Consider the following 19,306-nt stretch of genomic DNA (forward strand, 5'->3'; position numbering starts at 1 on the left):
ATTCTGATGCAGGTGAATGTGGTACGTCATTCTGAGAAACACTCCTCTTGAATACAGAGAATCCTGTTTCCTCAGTGACAGTATCACTGTCAGACAGTTGACTTGCTATTACATGTACTGCCTTGAAAGAAATAAAGACTGACAGACTTAACCACCCCCAAACATTCTAAATACTCTTGCACTCTCTGTTGTGTAACTTCTAGGAAAGGTATATTCATGACTCTTGTTTTATTTCTCTCCACCTAAATGAAACAACTGACAACAAACAACAACAAAAAGCAAACTAGAGCGAGCCCTCCCAAGCAGGGTATCCTGTTAGTGACTGTATTGAAATTCAAGTAAGGTTGTGGGGGAAGAGAAGACAGCCCTCCTTCCTTTTCTCTATCTGCCACCTGGACTCTTCCCTTTAAACCAGTTACCTCTAATAGGAATTTACTTTTCCTTTTCCCTCAGGGCCATGGTCAGTACTCTGTTTGGAAACTGTGGTACTTCCCCACTCTGACTGGAGCCCAAGCATGTTCTTCATTTTTCTGTAGGCTTAGATTCTGGCCCTTCTGTTTATCTGTTGTTGTTTTTTAAGTCTATGCTATGCAAGGCTTTCACTACAGATTTTGAGGAAGATCTTGTTCCCTTATCTTTAAGTAGGCTCCCTTCTTGTTCCCAGTGGGGATACAGGGCTGTGTAGTAGAGTGGGGGAAAAGGTGCTGAGAAATTTGGGATCTAATTGATCATTTAATCAACCATCAGCTGTTAGTGTTTACATATCAACTGCTACAGTCTCACACTTACCCTCTAACAACTAACTAAATGTTAATTGATTCAATTATCACTTGTAATACTGTGCTGTACTCTCTAGAGGGAAAAAGGGAATAAGGGAGTAGGATTGGGCTGCTTCTTCTCCTTTAGACTCTCTCAATCCAGAAAATTGTTATGCTCTCTTTGTGTAGTTATGTTTTGTGTTGTCGCCCCACCCCACAGTAGATCAGTCTCAGCTATACAACAGGGGACCTGATTTCTTGCAGGACTGAGGTGGGAGAATTGCTTCATCTCAGAAATTCTGACCTGCCCTGTGCTATACTGAGAAGTGACACACTAATCAGCGCTATTGAACCCTAGCAAACAGGAACACCTGGTTGCCTGAGGTTGGCTGAACTTTTCCAGGTCAGAAAATGGAGCAGGTCATTCATACCAACAGCTACTTTTTCCGTAGCCTGTGTAAAATATTGTGTCTTTGTCATTTAAGAGGTAAAAATATCTAAACAAAGAAATGTCATTTTCCTTTCAAGTTTGAGGAGAAAAACAGAGAACTATACAGAGGTGGCTATACAACCAAATCAGGGGTAGGCCACATGCCACCCTCTGGAAAGGGAATTCCTCGGCAACCTTGGTTACACTGGATTGGGCATCCAGGCTTTCCTAGGGATCCTTACTTTTGCCTCTTGGGTGAAAGCCCCTCTTGAAGAACCTTTGATGAGAGAGTATGAGTATTAGAGGGCTGCTAGGTCCCTTCCATAAATTGACTATTGGCAGGCTCTCATGGGAATAACATTGTTAGGCCAAGAGCTTTTTGAACAGTAATTAGAAGTACAGCGGGGAATTCCCTGGCGGTCCAGTGGTTAGGACTCTGCACTTCCACTGCAGAGGGCATGGGTTCGATCCCTGGTTGAGGAACTAAGATACCGCATGCTGCATGGCACGGCCAAAAACAACAAAAAAAAGTACAGTAACAGTGGGTATCAGTTCTATTCCGTAGGTCTAGTTCCCCAGGTGACTTTGTAGAGCTGTTATACTTATCTACTTGACTGAAGATGTGAGCTTGAAGAAGGGTTAAACTGACTTTAGGCAAGGAAATATTTGTCCTAGGCAAATATGCAGTATAGCTGTCTTTTCTGATCAAGCTTTTTTTTCAACTAGATAGGAATGAGGGGGGTGCCTGGAAATAGAAGTCACAGATTCAGAACCAAAGGATTAGGGAGACTGGGGCTATTCTATAACACTGTCATACCTGTAACCTAATTTTCAGTTTTAATTGCTGAGAGCCACCTTGCAGCACTGGTCTAAAAGAAAGGCTTTTCCCCTAGTTCATATTCTGAATATGACCAAATCAGGTAGATAAGCTATCTTATTTAGTTAGTTTCATCACTGTTTTATTCTGTGTTTTGTTAGAACCTCAACAGCTGTCTTTCTGTTCACATAGATTCATATTAGTTGCCTTCAATAGGACCCACCCTCAAAAATTTAAAAGCCTTTCTTATCCCAGCTGCTATTCTCTCAGGTCTCTGGTGTAATTGGACCTCTCTCCTAAGTAATGTTCTTTATATTTATAGCTTTGCCACCTATGTGGCCTCAGTAGTTACCAGCATGCTCTCTAAAATGGGGAAGACAGGAGATAATTTTTCCCACTTCTAAAGTAATTGTATGATTCTCAGAGCCTGTTTGAGATACCCTGTGGAACAAAGAGTACTTGGCATGCCTTCAATCCAGTGAGCCTGGGGTATGGAGCGCTCAGGAGGGACGGCAGCTGGACTGTAGGAGCCAAGACTCTTTTTGCCTATCACGATGCAGAACTGGAAGTGGGACCTTTGACTTCAGACCTTCTAGTTCTGGGCTCCATGTTTAGCACAAACTGTAAATGATTTAAGTGCTTTCTAGCATAAAGAAGAAGCTAGTTTTAGATCTCCTCTTAGGTTCATCTTCAGGGATGATGCCTAACCCAGACAGTTTTCTGGGTGAGAGCTCTTTCGTCTCAAAGAGACTGAAGGACATGAGATAATAGCAACAACTCCACTTTGTATTGTTTTCTTTTTTATGTTTGACACACATTCTATGAACTAATATGTAGTCCCTCCCATTGTACTAACAGATTCTTTTTCTCATACAATTAAGGGTATGGCCTTCCTCTGACTCTCCCCCAAATTAGGATAAACCAATCAGGCCAAAAAAAGCTGTGGTTTAAGTCAGTTCCCACATGCTTTAAACTCCAGTATACCATAGCCATTCAGAGAAAATCATAATTTAGCTTAGCAATAGGGTTACCAGTTGGTCCTGGTTTGCCTGAGACTTTCCCGGTTTTAGCACTACAGTCTTGCATCCTGGGAAACCCCTCAATCACTGGAAAACCTGGACAGTTGGTCCCCCTACTTAGCGGTCTTATGGTAACGTTCTCATAACCTTTCTTTGTGTTGATCCAGCTTCTTAATTGACAAATCGTAACAGATGATAGGGGCTACATGTAGCGATAAAACATTCTGTTTTGGTTGGCTGTTACTAGTTCCATTCTGCCTCTTTACTAGTGTTAAGACCCTCTACTTGGTTCCCTTGAATATCTCAAAAGCAGGAGTGGAAACCCTGCATGTTCAATCCTTCATGCAACAGCAAGAGAGAGTAGGGTGGGGGAAATGGACAGGGGGCCCACATACCCTATTCACTTACTCAACAGGTCAGATGCAATAAGAATCTTTGGAAAAGCTCATAGTAAGCACACAGGGCTAAATATTGAAACAGCTTCCAGGGATGATTTATCTTAAAAGAAATGTTGTTGGTAAGAAATTAGAATTCCTGCAACAGTTTTGATTGGTCATCTTCTGATTCTTGAAAAGGGAACCTAGGTTTTTATACTATGAAAATCAGTGCTATAAATTATATTGTATGTGTGTGTTTTTACTTTTTATCTCCAGTCAAAGTATGATGAACTTAAAAAATCAGAGAAGGGAAATAAACAGCAACATAAAGTTCACAAGTACATTACATCATGTGAAATGGTGATGGCTCCTGTCCATGAAGCAGTGGTTTCCTTACATGTTTCCAAAGTCTGGGACGACATCAGCCCTCAATTCTATGCCACATTCTGGTCATTGACAATGTATGACCTTGCAGTTCCACATACCAGCTATGAACGGGAAGTCAATAAACTTAAAGTCCAGATGAAAGCAATTGATGACAATCAGGAAATGGTAGGTTTTTGGTCTAGTAGCTCAAGTACAATAACTTCATGGTATTAATTCAACATTATCCATACTTTGGAATTGTATTAGCTCAGGTTCCTATCTTGTTGTTACACATAATGTTTTTCTAAGTGGGTTTAGAGGTTATCCTCTCCATGGGTGGGGCAGGGGCTTGGTGAGTACGTGGAGGTTATGACCAATCAAAAGGTATTTGAGGGCTGTGTTAGCAACTTAAAATGATCTACTTAACTCCAATTGCAAGAGCAATAGGAATTCCCCAAAGGAGAATCCTTTAGGAGAAAGCTTTATTGAAGAGGTGAGTCTTGAACTGGATAGGCCTTGAAGATAGGTTAAGTTTGGAAATATGGAGGCAAATTGGTGACTGTAAAGCTTCAGCAAAGGTATGAAGTAGTCTGAGGTTTAAAGAGACCACTTTTACTGTGGCGATTGGGCTTAGTGATAAATTTGAAAGGTTAGGTTGGGGCCAGGTGATGTAGAGCGATGAAAGTTAGAAAGGAAGGCTTGAGGGACTTCCCTGGGGGTCCAGTGGTTAAGACTCCGCGCTCCAAATATAGGAGGCCGGGGTTTGATCCCTGGTTGGGGAACTAGATCCTGCACGCATGCCGCAACTAAAAGTCCACATGCCGCAACTAAAAGAAGATCCCGTGTGCTGCAACGAAGATCCCACGTGCCTCAACTAAGACCCGGCGCAGCCAAATAAATAATTAGTTTTTAAAAATGCACTTAAAAAAAAAAGGAAGGCTTGATAAAATTGAGAGCTATTTTAGATTCCTCAGTGGGGAAGTGATAATGGTAAAAATGGTACTTTAGGCAGATTGCTTGTGACGGTGATATGAAGGATACGTTTGATAGGGCAAGGGACTGGCATTAGGCGGGAGACCAACTAGGTGGCTTTTTGGGTAATTCATTATGAAGTACTGAGAGCATAGACTATGGTGGAGGTAGTAGGAATGCAAAAGACTTGTAAGCAGTTAGAATATTGGAACAGAGAAGGAAGGATCAAAGATGATTCCATGCCTCAGAGTAAAAGTACCAGTGTTGAGAAGGTATCCTGTTTTGATAGTGTACGAAGACTGACTTTGTCTTGGATTTGTTGAATGGAGGTCAAAGCACATCCAAGTGGACTCCTAAACATCCCTGTTGAAGTAATTAGTATAAGATATCAGCATTTATCTCCTCAAATTTTTTAATTAAAAGAAGGAGAGGTAATGTGCCTGTAGTTAGAAAAGTATCCAACTTATACTTTGTAGCCTCCAAATAAAAAGAAAAAAGAGAAGGAGCGATGTACTGCCCTTCAGGACAAGCTTCTTGAAGAAGAAAAGAAGCAGATGGAACATGTACAGCGAGTGCTACAGAGACTGAAACTGGAAAAGGACAATTGGCTTTTAGCAAGTAAGTTGTTGGAATTGTTACATTTCTGCCGCTGCTACATTAAAAAAGCAAACTTTTATAACTTTGGAGGTATTGAAGTATATTATGTTTGTATTTCAACTCAGTGTTCACTATCCCATTCTTTGGTTATTCATTAACGCAGAGTCGACTTCACATGTTCACTGAAGGAACAGATTTAATTTGCTGGTGAAATTAATTAACTTAAAACTACAATATTGGCAGCTTATCATTCAACTTTTCTGTATAAAATCTTATCTCTGGAGAAATTATAGGTAGAAAAATGTCCACAGAGTGAAAATGAAAGTCTTATCCCAGGCATGACCTTTTGGTTACAAACTATAAATAGTTTGTGGTTTTATATCATTCTCTACACTAAAGTTTATGTTGTCATGTTTAGTGGCCTTGAGGCACTTGAGGAAGAAGTTTACCACTTAATATATTCTTCCCTTATTTTTAGAATCTACCAAAAATGAGACCATCACAAAATTTCTACAGCTGTGTATATTTCCTCGATGTATTTTTTCAGCAATTGATGCTGTTTACTGTGCTCGTTTTGTTGAATTGGTACATCAACAGAAAACTCCAAATTTTTCCACACTTCTTTGCTATGATCGAGTAAGTTCTTTTTATTGCAACCTTTAAAAAAAAGTCTCACACAAAGATAGCTAAACATTATATATAATCTATAGAGGTATTATTGTGTGTGTGGTTAAAAGCATGAACTCAAGAGCCAAGTGCCTGAACTTGAATCCTAGCTCTGCTACTTTCTAGCTATATGATCTTTGGCAAGTTTTTTTTAACCTCTCTGTGCCTCAGTTTTCTATCTGTAAAACGGGATAATAGTACCTGCTTCATAAGATTGTTATGAGGAATAAATGAGTCACTATACACAAAAGCACTTTGAGTAGTGCCTGATATATAATAAGCACCCCTAGTTAATCCATTAACTCAATATTTGGGTTTATATGTTTGTCATAATAGGCAGAACTCTCTTCTCCATTTTTAACCTTCACCCCCTCAAGAAGCAATGAAAAAGCTTACACTTTTGCACATATATAAAAGCAGGGATGCTTTTCAATGTGGTCACATTCACAGATTTTTGCATCTGGCTTTTTTCATAATAATAAGTTGCTGCATTTTGTGGTCTAAAAACATGACGTATGTTACAGCCTCTCAGCTGCCTATTTCTAGTTTCTATCAGCCTCGCCTCTGCTTACTGTCCCCTTAACCCCAGTAATATCTATGGCTAAGTCTTTGTTAAATAAGTTACGTTGTAATAATAATGATAGTTTTTTTCTTCCCTCATTGTAAATCCGCTTTCTTTATAAAAGTGGTTTTTTTTTGTTGTTGTTGTTGTTATTGTTGCTTTATGAATGTGCTATTTCCTCACAAAAGCCAGAATCTTTAAAGGTCTCTGGAATTGTGAATATAAAAGGGGAAGATGCATTTTGACTAAACTTACCTGTTTAGTTTATTATGATTTGCTATTACATGATCTTTTAATATTTTGAACTAATTTTGACCTTGATTTGTTTTTGTTTTTCACACATTGTTTTCTGTAGGTTTTCTCTGATATAATTTACACAGTCGCAAGCTGTACTGAAAATGAAGCTAGTCGATATGGGAGATTCCTTTGCTGCATGTTAGAGACTGTGACCAGGTGGCACAGTGATAGAGCCACATATGAAAAGGTATGACAAATACTCTTACATTTTACCCATTTACCATGTATATAATGACCGCTTCCAGTAAGCTCTGGGTTCAGTTTTAAAAGGGAAGCTGAGTTTAAGATTCAGTTGTACAACAATGTTTAAAATTTAAGCACAATTCATTCATTATTAAAAAACATGCTATATTTTTATCCTATCTCAAACTGACATTTCAAATTAATGTCATTGAATAAGGTGGATCTTTCTGTGAAAACTACCTATCATTGAAAATACACATTATATTTTCACATGGAATCATTAATCTAGTCTACTTAAGTTTCAGCTTCTACTATTTTGGAGGACAGAATTTTTCTTTAAAAGTGACAGCCTATTTTTTGCCCTTAGGAATGTGGAAATTATCCAGGATTTCTTACTATATTACGGGCAACTGGTTTTGATGGTGGAAATAAAGCTGATCAATTAGACTATGAAAATTTTCGACACGTTGTACATAAATGGCATTACAAACTAACCAAGGTAAGAAAAAATTGTATTTCTCAAAGGTGGTTTTTTCTCTTCATACTTATACTTTTTTAATAACAGATCTTAAAATGTTTGTTGTAGGCATCGGTACATTGCCTTGAAACAGGCGAATATACTCACATCAGGAATATCTTGATTGTGCTAACAAAAATACTTCCTTGGTACCCAAAAGTTTTGAATCTGGGTCAGGCTTTGGAAAGAAGAGTGCATAAAATCTGCCAAGAGGAAAAAGAGAAGAGGCCAGATCTATATGCATTGGCTATGGGGTAACACAATTATACTTTAATGTGATTTATGAGACTAGATTACAGAAGGATTCTGAAGACTTTAAAATGTCTTACAGTGTTGAAGTTTATCTTCTGCCTTACTTCAGGAGATTATGGGAGATTATGCGATCATGTTCCCACAGGCTGGTGAGAGTTGTCACTTCTGATTATCAGCTTCCGGTCTATACTGGATGATAGTTTCAAAAATCATATATAGTATATCCTGGTTTGGAGGAAATGTAATTTTATCATCAGTTGAGTTATCAAATCTTCAATAGTGGAAAAAAGGCATTTTAGTTGAAGGATTAGTTTACATTGAAATTTTTAAGAAAGCATCTAGGTTCTCTTATAAAGACATTCAGGAACTTACTGAAAATTAATATTTTTTATTCTCTGGAATCAAGTAGCAGAGTGAATAACTTGCTAATTTTATTCTTTTAAACCCCATGTTTGTGCCTTTTGACTTGTATTTGTATATTTAAACACTTTGTGCGACTTTCAGCTACTCTGGGCAGTTGAAAAGTAGAAAGTCATACATGATACCTGAAAATGAGTTTCATCACAAAGACCCCCCTCCGAGGAATGCAATTGCCAGTGTACAAAATGGGCCTGGCGGTGGGCCTTCTTCATCGTCAGTAGGAAGTGCATCTAAATCGGATGAAAGCAGTAATGAGGAGACTGGTATGCTTATTTGTAGAAATTTATAAGTAATACATTTTGTTTCAGCAAACTGAAATGTTTTGTATCACATGACAAGTAAAATGCTGGCTTAGTGTTACTTTTTTAATCCCTAAGTAGGAGTATGTAACTGTCAAGAAGTGATCAGCCCTTTGTTTCTTTCTGTCTAGTCTCTAATCATTTTGCTGTGCAATTGTAGCTTATTTACATCTAGGGGCTTGTCAAATAAAACCTTACCTTTATTTCAGATAAATCAAGGGAGAGATCTCAGTGTGGTGTGAAAGCAGTTAATAAAGCTTCTAGTGCCACACCAAAAGGGAATTCAAGCAATGGAAATAGTGGCTCTAACAGGTAGGAACACTGTGCTGTATGTCAAAATTCTGAATTCTTACATGATTAAGCAACCTCATTAGACATGAATGACAGAGGGTGATAGATGAATACTATGGAAGTCATTTTTGTTGGACTGAGAAATTTTGTCTATACTGCTGTTTTGATGATGTGCTTACCATTCTCACGTTTTGTATAATGCTGAGACTGACTTTGTTTCCTCTGCTGGGATATGCAGGGGAATGTATGTGGTGAAGTTAAAAAAAAATTTTAGGATTGAGTGTTTGCTGTGTACAATCTGGGTAAGAATAATTAACATGAGAGAAGCCTACTAATTTAGACCAGTGGTCCATCCAGCCAAGTAATCCAGTTCCTGATGGTAGCACCCTTGGTTGGCTTATGGGATAGTTTTGGGTTGTTACTTTGTAATCCTCAAAGGTTATGAACATGTACAAAAAAAGGGCCTAACATCACTTTAATTATTCTTTTTTAATCTGCTATTTGTGAATTTGGTTATTATTTACTGGATAAAGAAGTACTTGCTTTTTACTTGTCTTAAAGTTGTCCTTTAGTTTTTAAAGGGCTACTCATAGTTCTAGAATTTTTGAAGTCAGTAAGAAACGCTTTATGATTTATAACATTGAATGTATTTTATGACCATTTGTCTTAAAATGTCATGTTTTTATTCTTAAGCAGCAAAGCTGTTAAAGAAAATGACAAAGAAAAAGGGAAAGAGAAAGAAAAAGAGAAAAAAGAAAAGACTCCAGCTACTACTCCAGAGGCCCGAGTACTTGGTGGTAAAGATGGTAAAGAAAAACCGAAGGAAGAACGGCCAAATAAAGATGAAAAAGCAAGAGAGACGAAGGAAAGAACACCTAAGTCTGACAAAGAGAAAGAAAAATTCAAGAAGGAAGAAAAAGTTAAAGATGAGAAATTCAAGACCACTGTCCCCAATGCAGAATCAAAGTCGACTCAAGAAAAGGAAAGAGAGAAGGAGCCATCCAGAGAAAGAGATATAGCAAAGGAAATGAAATTAAAGGAAAACGTTAAAGGAGAGAAAACACCAGTTTCTGGGTCCTTGAAGTCACCTGTTCCCCGATCAGATATTGCAGAGCCTGAAAGGGGCAAGTTTGATTTATATTTGTTTACCTTTGGTTGTTGTAATATAAAGTTGGTTCTTGTCTTGTTATTATGGCAAGTTATCTAGGGACTTTAGTAGGGGGAACTAATACTTGATAACCTTAGAAGTTGGTGATTTTTTTTTAAGTGTGTGGAAAAAAGTGGAAACATACCTTATTGTGACTATTTCTTTTCATCCCAACAGAACAAAAACGTCGCAAAATTGATACCTACCCTTCTCCATCACATTCCGCAACAGTAAAGGTTAGTATAGCCTGAGGAAGGCAGCGTCCATGTTAGGCTCACCTGTTTGGAATACGTGTCCTGACTTCCTTCAAGTCTTGTGCCAAGTATTCACTGGAGCCACTGGAGGTTTTATGTTGCATTAGAAAATGAATTTTTTACATATTGGTGGACTGATATTTTTTTCCTATTGAGTATTTTTCTTATAAAAATATTAAAACTTCAAGGACCTAGCACTAATTTTGTAGTGTTTCAAAGTGCAAGAGAAATTTTACCCAGAAGTGCCTCACTGCTTTACGCAGTCTTTTTTGGAGTGCAATGGTAGCTACAAGCAAATGAATCTTTTCAGCAGAATGAAGCCTATTTTTCGGCATAAATATTGAAGAATATATAGCACTGAAGACTTCCTGGATGATACAGGATAAACAAGATACCTCTGAATTCATCAAGCTTCTTGATGAGCATCATACCGATGTGTGCCTTCTAAGAAGGAGTCTTGAAAGGAGTTCCATTTTAAAGTCTCCTTGGTGATCAGTTCTCCTGTAGTTGTGTATATTCAGTGAGCATGCAGCTTCTGTTGTATCTTCCCTTGGAGGTTTGTTTATACCCATTGGGTTCCCAACAAGTTGAACCTTGCGTTACGATAAAAGCAGATGTGGCATCCAATTCTACCACCCAGCAAAGAGAAACCCCAGGCATTCAACTGCAGCACAAAATCGTGGGTGTAGCCTTCTTGAAGACTCAGGGTAGCCATTCCTTGCTCCATATTTAATTTTAATTCTAAACTCATCTAATTTCATGGAATCTTTGAATTTGCAGTACGTTGAACTTTTAAACCTGTAAGTTAACTAATTCTTCATCAAGAGCACTGTGGTTGAATACCATAATTGATTTCATTTTCTTTCTTTTTTTAAGTGCTTTTTTTTGTGGGAGGTATGAGATTCACTGTTAGAGGCACTTTGCAAAAAAAAAAAGTGATTACTCTTTTATAAATACATTTTGTTTTCTTGTTAATGTAATGCCACTGAGTTTTCTGGCTAGGATAAAATGTGTATATATTTATGGTGGAGTCACAAGTAAAGGAAAATTTGAAACCTCCCTATTAAAGAAAAACTATGAAAATATAAGGCAATATTGTTCTTCCACAGTGACCTCCACTATTTAAAACTTTTTGTGGAGAAAAAATGTTTTGCTTTCTTAAGCCTTTTACCATTATCTGTAGTTTAAATGCAGTGTTATGAAAAATGTGGCATTGACATTTATTTTAAAGTTCTGAGCAGAGAAAGATTTTTGTTTATTACAATGAGTACATATAATTTAGTTTTTTTTAAACATTACAATTCCATTACATAGTTTTGCTTTTGTTTTTTACTGTTGATATTCATATAACAATGACATCACGAGATTTATCCTCACAAGAAGTAGCTGGTTTATTTCCAGGTTACAGCCATACTTCCCAAAGTTCCTCTGGGTTCTGAGAACTATGCCAGCTCACCTGTCATCTCCATTCATTTTCTACAGGACAGTCTCATCGAACTCAAGGAGTCTTCAGCAAAGGTTTGAGTCTTTTAAAATCATCATGCCTAAGTAAAACAAAGAAAAATTCTTTACTTCATTTATTGAGTAGGTACCCTCACCCTAGTAAATTCAGTAAGTTAGTGGAATAACCTTTAAAAATACCTATCACAAACTGAAACAATGGATGACAATGGTCCCTTTTAATGAAATTGTTATAAAATGTGTGTAATGTGGCAACCTTTCTATAATCTCTCCTTGCTGTTATGCATTATCCTTTTATGCTTCAAAATCTGAAAGTAAGTTTAAGATTTGAGGAAGGAGTTGTTGGTTTCTTTTGAGGAGTAGGCTTATTTAATTTCTCAAAACAAATCTGTCAGGCTGTTTTCTAACTTTTTTAGATAACCCAAAAGGCCAAAAAATATATCTGATGCATTCACATAACTGTTCTAAAAACTGAGCCCATCTTAACCCATAAAAATCTTTATATCGCCTCTGCTGAGCTACCTTTTTTGGTAGTTGTAGCATATTATCAAGAAATATGGTTAATGTAAACTAATCATTCTCCTGGAGGGGAATACTCAACTTGATGGTTGTGTTTACATGTCAGTATTAATTCTTGCCTATTACTCTACTTTCTTGAGGATTCTGCTACTAAAAATCATGTGCAGTTTGTGTATCTTATTACAGAGTTCATTCATTTCATGGTTATAGTTGAATTGTCCAATGTTCATGTTATTTTGTCTTTATTATTATAAAATTTGTACCCTGTTTCACTTCGATTTTCTACTTTGCCTCCTCTTATAGCTGCTAAGTATGATTCCTTACTGGTGGACCAGTAAAAAATGATATTTTGAAACAAAGCCAGTTGACAGTACTAACTGCTTTTAGAACTGTTAGCTTTATAATGAAATGTCTGTGGCTTTTGGGCAAGTAAGCACTAATTTTTAACAGTTTAGATTAGCTGATGTGCCTGTGTCCTAAAATTATAGCATTGTTTTTAGAATATACTGTATTAATCAAAAGAGAATCAGTTGAACTGTGAATGCTTTCTTTTAAAGTAAAACTTTTTATTTGCTAAATTGAATATGTATTCCAGTATAGTAGGTTTTCATAACCAGAGTGGGATTGTGTATGTATGTCAGTCTTAACCATCAGTGGCTTGTGTGGACTATTTTAAATTCATGGGTTAACAATGTTACCTTGTGAATATTTATTTCCTGAAACATATTTTGAAGCAGTTGAAAACCTGCTGTTATAGTTAACTGGATTTTCTAAGCAATGATGAAGATTATGGTTCCTTACATTTGTGAAAGCCTTTTGAAAATAAAACATATGAGATAAACATATGTTATCTCATCTCATATTCATCACAGTGCTGTGAGGTAGGTAGGGCAGGTGGCAGTGTCTTTTTTAACAAATAAGAGACTAAAGTTCTTGATCTTTTCCCAGTGGCATATAACTTGTTAGTACCAAAACTTGGACTAAAATTAAGGTTCCTCAAGTGTTCCTACCACAATGAAAACAAAAATTCCAAAAAAAAATATGGTTCCTTGATTCTTAGCACCCATTTCAATAGTAGTTGAAAGGGTTCTTAACTTCTTTCGTGTGTTTGTCTTATTTTTTAAATTATAGTGATCCCCCCACCCCGCTTAAAAAAAAAGGATGGTGATTTTGTGGGCATTTAAAATTCAATGGATTTATTCCACATTCAACCAGAAAATTTTGAAAATGGCATATGAATACCCTTGTAAAAATTGCAACTCATACCACTTTTCAGATCCTTAGTGCTTAGTATGGTACCTGGCAATATGATTAGGTATTCAGTAAATATTCGAAATGAACTCTTATGCCTTTGGACTTGGTAAAGCATAGTAGTTGATGTTGATTTTTTGTGTGTCTAAGAAAGTTTAATAGCATATGAATGTCTTAGAAAAAAAATTTCACTGGACTTTGAGTGCTCTCTAAAATTAATGATCTATAATTTAAACTTTCTGTGGTAGCTTTTACTTTTTAGAGGATTTGAAAGGTATGTGTCTATTTTTTCAGGTTACTTTGTCATCATACATATAAAAATGTTTCCCTGCTCTAGTTTGACCTTTTAGTTATACTTTGCCCCTAGGATCCTCCTTTTTACTAAACTAGTTACTATTTTCACTTTGTAATACACATGGACTTGGCTTTTCAAGTGGGATTCTAGTTTAGTGTCCAAATCTTTTCTGTCAGTTCACCTTGCTCCTTTTTTTTTTTTGCGGTACGCGGGCCTCTCACTGTTGTGGCCTCTCCCGTTGCGGAGCACAGTCTCCGGACGCACAGGCCCAGCGGCCATGGCTCATGGGCCTAGCCGCTCTGCGGCATGTGGGATCTTCCCGGACTGGGGCACGAACCCGTCACCCCTGCATTGGCAGGCAGACTCCCAACCACTGCGCCACCAGAGAAGCCCAAAAGCATGCTCCTTTAAACCAAGCTTCTCTGTAGTTTCAGAGGGCAGCAATAACCACCTCAGTAAAATTCAGCTTTTAATTCTGTTCATCATCTTAAAACAAGGATTTACAACCAACCAAACCTGAACCTACATGTGAGGCCATCTTTATATATTGTATCCTTAAAAGGGTCAGTGTGGCAGTGGTCTCTTAAACAGAATTTGAAGATCAGTCAAATTGTTTTTTTGGATCTAATGATCTCAATGTCAAGGATAAAAGCCAGTAAAAAACAGGATCCAGTAGTATCAGGAATAAAAGTAAATTAAAAAAAACCCAAATCCAACAATGCTACATGCAGATCAGTTTAACAAATCATTAATTTTATTCATCAAACACGTATTGAGTACTCACTATGTGTACAAGACACTAGGAAGTGTGTAAAAGTAGAAAAAGCACATTAGCTCCCCTACTATCCTGTAAACTATGTTATGGACAAAAATAAATGACATGAAATTAATTGGGAATTCCTGCCACAAAAAAAAAGGTTAATATAAAATAAGAGTTCACTGGACAGTGATTTGTGGAGTTGAGGGAATGTTGAAGTGCTGATGGCTTTCGATCTGTCTTTGAAGGCAAAGTAGGAGTTTAAGAGATTAAGATAAAAATGAGCGACCGTTCTGGTGAAGAGAACTGCTGGGAAGCACAGGGTGTTAGGGAGCAGCGGTAGCCGCAGCCTAGAGTACATTGGGTCACTCCATAGTAGGGTAGAATTGTGCAAGGGTTGTGAAGAGTTTGGAATACCCAAGCTAAGGAATATGCATTTTATTCCGTACTCAATGAGAGACTGTATGTTTTTGTGGAAAAGAGCATTGTGATCAGAACTATTCTTAGAAGGGTAGAAAGAAGGAATAGAATTGGTACATTTCTAAACTAAGAATTTCTAGGATTCCCAATTCTCTGCAATACAGAATTCAAGTTAGGTACACTTAAAAACTTCATTCTTGTGGAGGGGTGTGTGTGTGTGTGTGTGTGTGTGTGTATGTATGTATGTGTGTACACGTGCTTATTTGTAATCACAAACAAAAAAAATTTTTTACTGGAAGAATTAAGCAATACTTCCCTAAGATAAGTCTTCTTTGAGTATTGTAATAACATATTACTTTCTTTGTCTTGTCAGTTTCATAAATAGTATTGACTTAAGATGTGAATAAACCTCACAATTAGAAAATATTAAAGTGTCATTTAGGGCATATACCCAGCAAGAGTACCTTTTGGACAAGCACTTTATGGTTGTTTCTCATTCTCTTGCTCTTTGTTATTAATAAACATTTTGTCTATTTCAGTTGATCATCAACTTTTAAACATTGAAATTTTAAAGAATCTACTTATGCATTGCTATGGCAGTATTTCTGAGCAAACTGAATTGAAAATATTTGGTGGTGTTAAAAAAACAAGTGTTAATTTAATTCTCAAACTGATGGCTGTCTTTTTTCATGTATTCCTTTGAATACCAAAGGATTTCTTTGTGTAAAAATATTTGACTTTTGACTCACTGTTCTTTTCATTCCCAAGTTATATCTAGAATTGTGTAGTTATGTAATGAGTTATATTCAGTATTCTGCTGCCTAACATTTTTAATGTCTTAAGTTAAACGTAAGCTTGTAGCACAGTTATAAATGCCGTAAGGTTAGGTGTCTTATTATTTCCTTAATATTTTGTTTTAGAATGGATTTCCATATTTACAACTTGCATAAGTAAGGTTACCTCTTAATTATTTAGAATTAGCATATCCTTGATCTTTGGCTGTTTTATTGTCTATGGGCCTTTCATTGGAGAAAGAATAGGTAAAAGAGAATATTGGTTTTATCATTTTTCAGTCTGAGTTGTTTTATCAACCTTAACTGACAATATGGCTTTCTGAGCTATTTAGAACCAGTAAGACAAATTTTACAATCAGTTGTGATTATTTGACAGAAATTGGAGCGCTTTTAGAAGTAGTGAATATGCAGCCTTTATTATAACAGTATTTAGGATAATCTATGCATGGTATACACTGAGGCAGAAAAGACTTATTAGTAAAGTCAAGGCTAGGTTTTATTTTATACTTTTGCTCACTGTCATCAATTGCTTATCAGTGGATGGTAAAACTATTTTAAATTTCCATGATTGTGTAGAGGTTTGTATTTTTTTGTTTGTTTGCAGTAGAGAAAATTCAGTCACTATTTTTCACATATGGACTCTTGTAATAATGGTGGTTATGGGTCTTCACAACAGAGCTATATAAGGAACTGTAGCTTGTGAATTTACTAATAAAAATCTCAGTTGAGGCAGAAATGAACTGGTTGAGTTAAAAAAATGATAATTTTTATAAGGTCAAGAATTGAATTCTTTGCGTAATTTGTGCCATGCTCTTTTATTTTACCTCTCATAATCCAGACAGCTGACCAGTTTTGACTTTGGGTCTACTACCAAATGTCTTTCATTAAATAAACAATCAAGCAAATGATGCCAATACTGGAAAACTAATAATCTTTAGTAATATTGCCTTAATTTAACAGCTCTACATTAATCATACTCCTCCACCACTGTCCAAGAGTAAGGAGAGAGAAATGGACAAGAAAGATTTGGACAAGTCGAGGGAAAGATCCAGAGAAAGAGAAAAAAAAGATGAAAAGGACAGGAAAGACCGGAAAAGGGTTTGTAATTTTTTAAAAATTAGTTTGGAAAGCTCATTATCATGTACAGTAGTGTGTTTGTTGCCTTTTTTAAAGTACTAGTTTGTTGCATGACAGTCTATTATTTAGTGTTTTAACTGGTATTTTCACCGTAGTCAGTAATAAGGATCTTCAGCCTAATAATCTCTACCAGCTCTGCTTGTCTTTCATGTCATTTTACCAAGTATGTGAAAGCACCACAGATATTCTCCAATGCTAGTTACTAGCTATTCTCTTCTTGTATAAAAGTAATACTTTAAAACAAAAACTCTTGATCAATGTAGTTCACAATTCTTGGTTCTAGGATCACTCAAACAATGACCGAGAAGTGCCACCGGACTTAACCAAGAGGCGGAAAGAGGAAAATGGAACAAGTAGGTAGACTTATTAATACTTCCCAAGCAGTCATCAAACTGAATTGGAAAAGGCTTTCATGATTCTCTTTTATAATTTTAGTGGGGGTTTCAAAACACAAAAGTGAGAGTCCGTGTGAGTCTCCTTATCCAAATGAGAAAGACAAGGAAAAAAATAAGTCAAAATCGTCAGGCAAAGAAAAAGGCGGTGACTCATTTAAATCTGAAAAAATGGATAAAATCTCCTCTGGTGGCAAAAAGGTAAATTACAAGAACAAAAAGAACAATATACTTTTTCTTAGAAAATCACCCATTAGAAAATTTAGCAAATACTGAGGTTTTTTTGTAGTCAAGTAGTCTTTGGTTAATTATTTGGGGGCAGGAAGAGGAGGCTTTGGGGGAGGGCAGGTTATCTTGGAGAACTTGAGCCAGTTCAGTCCCAAATTACTGGGAGGGTGGAATTAGTTTACCTCTGAAATTCCCTTCCTCTCCATTCCACTCCCAGCTACTTCTTTTCATTGAGTTTCAGCCTTTCTTTTCGTGTTTTCTTTTTTCTCTGACAACAGTTCTTTTAGTTTCTCTTCATTCATGAGGTTAAAATATGGTCGCATGTATTCTCCCTGATCATCACACTGTTATAAAGTCTTTATTAATTCTGATTTTTAAACACATTTTTATAACATTTTTTCCTAATAAACTTATGTGTTCACAACTCATATTTGATTTTAAAATTAAGTATAGTGTGCATTCTCTTAGATACTAATGGATGATAGAATACATCTGATGCATCTGCCATAAAGTAAGCAAGCCATTACTAAAGTGTAAAGTGTTTACAAAGCATCATTATGATATATATTCAACATATATGCCATATATTCATAGTTCTTAAAAGCAGTTTTGGAAAATTATAAGGTGACCGTTTTAAAAGGGAGGCTGCTCCTTTTAAATAAGTATTTTTTAAATTGAGGTAAAATTCACATAAAATTAACCATTTTAAAATGTACCATTCAGTGGCATTTAGTATATTTGCAGTGTTTGCACTCATCATTTCTGTCTAGTTCAAGAACATTTTCATCACCCCAAAGGGAAACCACATACTCATTAAGCAGTCATTCTCCATCACCCCTTCCCCACCCCCACCCCCACCCCCACCCCCCGGCAACTACGAATCTGCTTTCTGTCTCTGTGGACTTATCAAAAACTTTGGCTGTTTCATATAAGTGGAACTGTATTATAATGTGGCCTTTTGTGTCTGACTTCTTTCACTTAGCATAATGTTTTTGAGATTCTTCATGGTGTTACATGTATCAGTACTTCATTTCTTTTCATGGCTAAGTAATATTCCATTTTACGAATATACCATACTTGTTCATCCACTCGTCACTTGATGGACTTTTGTCTTGTTTTCCACCTTTTGGCTATTGTGAATTGTGCTGCTATGAACATTGGTGTGCTGCTATGAAGTATTTGTTTGAATACCTGTTTTCAATGATCTTGTGTATATACCCAGGAGTGGAATATCTGGGTTATATGGTAATGCTATGTTTAGCTTTTTGAGGAACCGCCAAACTGTTTTCCACAGTGGCTGCACAGTTTACATTTCTACCAGCAATGTATGAGGGTGCCAATTTCCCTACATCCTTGCCAACACTTGTTATTTTCTGTTTCTGTTTTTATTTTTATTTATTTAGTTTTTATTGTAGCCATCCTAGTGGGTGTAAAGTAGTATCTCATTGTTGTTTTGATTTTGTATTTTCTTAATGACTAATGATGTCGAGCATCTTTTCATGTACTTGTTGGCCATTTGTATATCTTCTTTGGAGAAATCTATTCAGATGCTTTGGCCATTTTTTAATTGGATTGTTTGTCTTTTTGTTGCTCAGTTGTAAGAATTCTTTACGTAGTCTTGATATTAGACACTTATGAGATATATGATATGCAAATATTTTCTCCTGTTCTGTAGGTTGTGTTTTCACTTTCTTGATAGTGTTCTTTGATGCATGAAAGTTTTTACTTTTGATGAAGTCCAGTTTTTTTCTTTTGTTGCTTGTGCTTTTGGTGTCATATTAAATAAGTTTGAAGAAAAATTTATGACTGGTGAGTGATGAAAAGAGAT

At 36.4% G+C, this 19,306-nt stretch overlaps 1 protein-coding gene across 11 annotated transcripts in view; it reads left to right on the forward strand.

The window, feature by feature from the left end:
* Positions 1-19,306, forward strand: part of THOC2 (THO complex subunit 2) — a 101,274-nt gene that overhangs the window by 75,438 nt on the left and 6,530 nt on the right. For 3 of the 11 annotated variants that reach the window (XM_027092338.1, XM_027092340.1, XM_027092342.1), the window contains 14 exons: positions 3,678-3,953; positions 5,216-5,357; positions 5,815-5,972; positions 6,920-7,048; positions 7,412-7,543; positions 7,631-7,815; positions 8,318-8,496; positions 8,742-8,844; positions 9,517-9,947; positions 10,148-10,206; positions 11,611-11,742; positions 16,682-16,819; positions 17,142-17,211; positions 17,294-17,451. In XM_027092338.1, coding sequence (XP_026948139.1) covers positions 3,678-3,953; positions 5,216-5,357; positions 5,815-5,972; positions 6,920-7,048; positions 7,412-7,543; positions 7,631-7,815; positions 8,318-8,496; positions 8,742-8,844; positions 9,517-9,947; positions 10,148-10,206; positions 11,611-11,742; positions 16,682-16,819; positions 17,142-17,211; positions 17,294-17,451 — 2,292 coding nt within the window. Of the gene's footprint in view, positions 1-3,677; positions 3,954-5,215; positions 5,358-5,814; positions 5,973-6,919; positions 7,049-7,411; positions 7,544-7,630; positions 7,816-8,317; positions 8,497-8,741; positions 8,845-9,516; positions 9,948-10,147; positions 11,025-11,610; positions 11,743-16,681; positions 16,820-17,141; positions 17,212-17,293; positions 17,452-19,306 lie in introns of those variants that run through there. The other 8 variants (XM_027092343.1, XM_027092345.1, XM_027092344.1 and 5 more) reach the window with 6 other exon arrangements.

The sequence above is a fragment of the Aethalodelphis obliquidens genome, unplaced genomic scaffold (genome assembly GCF_003676395.1).
Source record: "Aethalodelphis obliquidens isolate GAN/ISIS:26980383/991018 unplaced genomic scaffold, ASM367639v1 scaffold77, whole genome shotgun sequence".
Taxonomy (NCBI): Eukaryota; Metazoa; Chordata; class Mammalia; order Artiodactyla; family Delphinidae; genus Aethalodelphis; species Aethalodelphis obliquidens.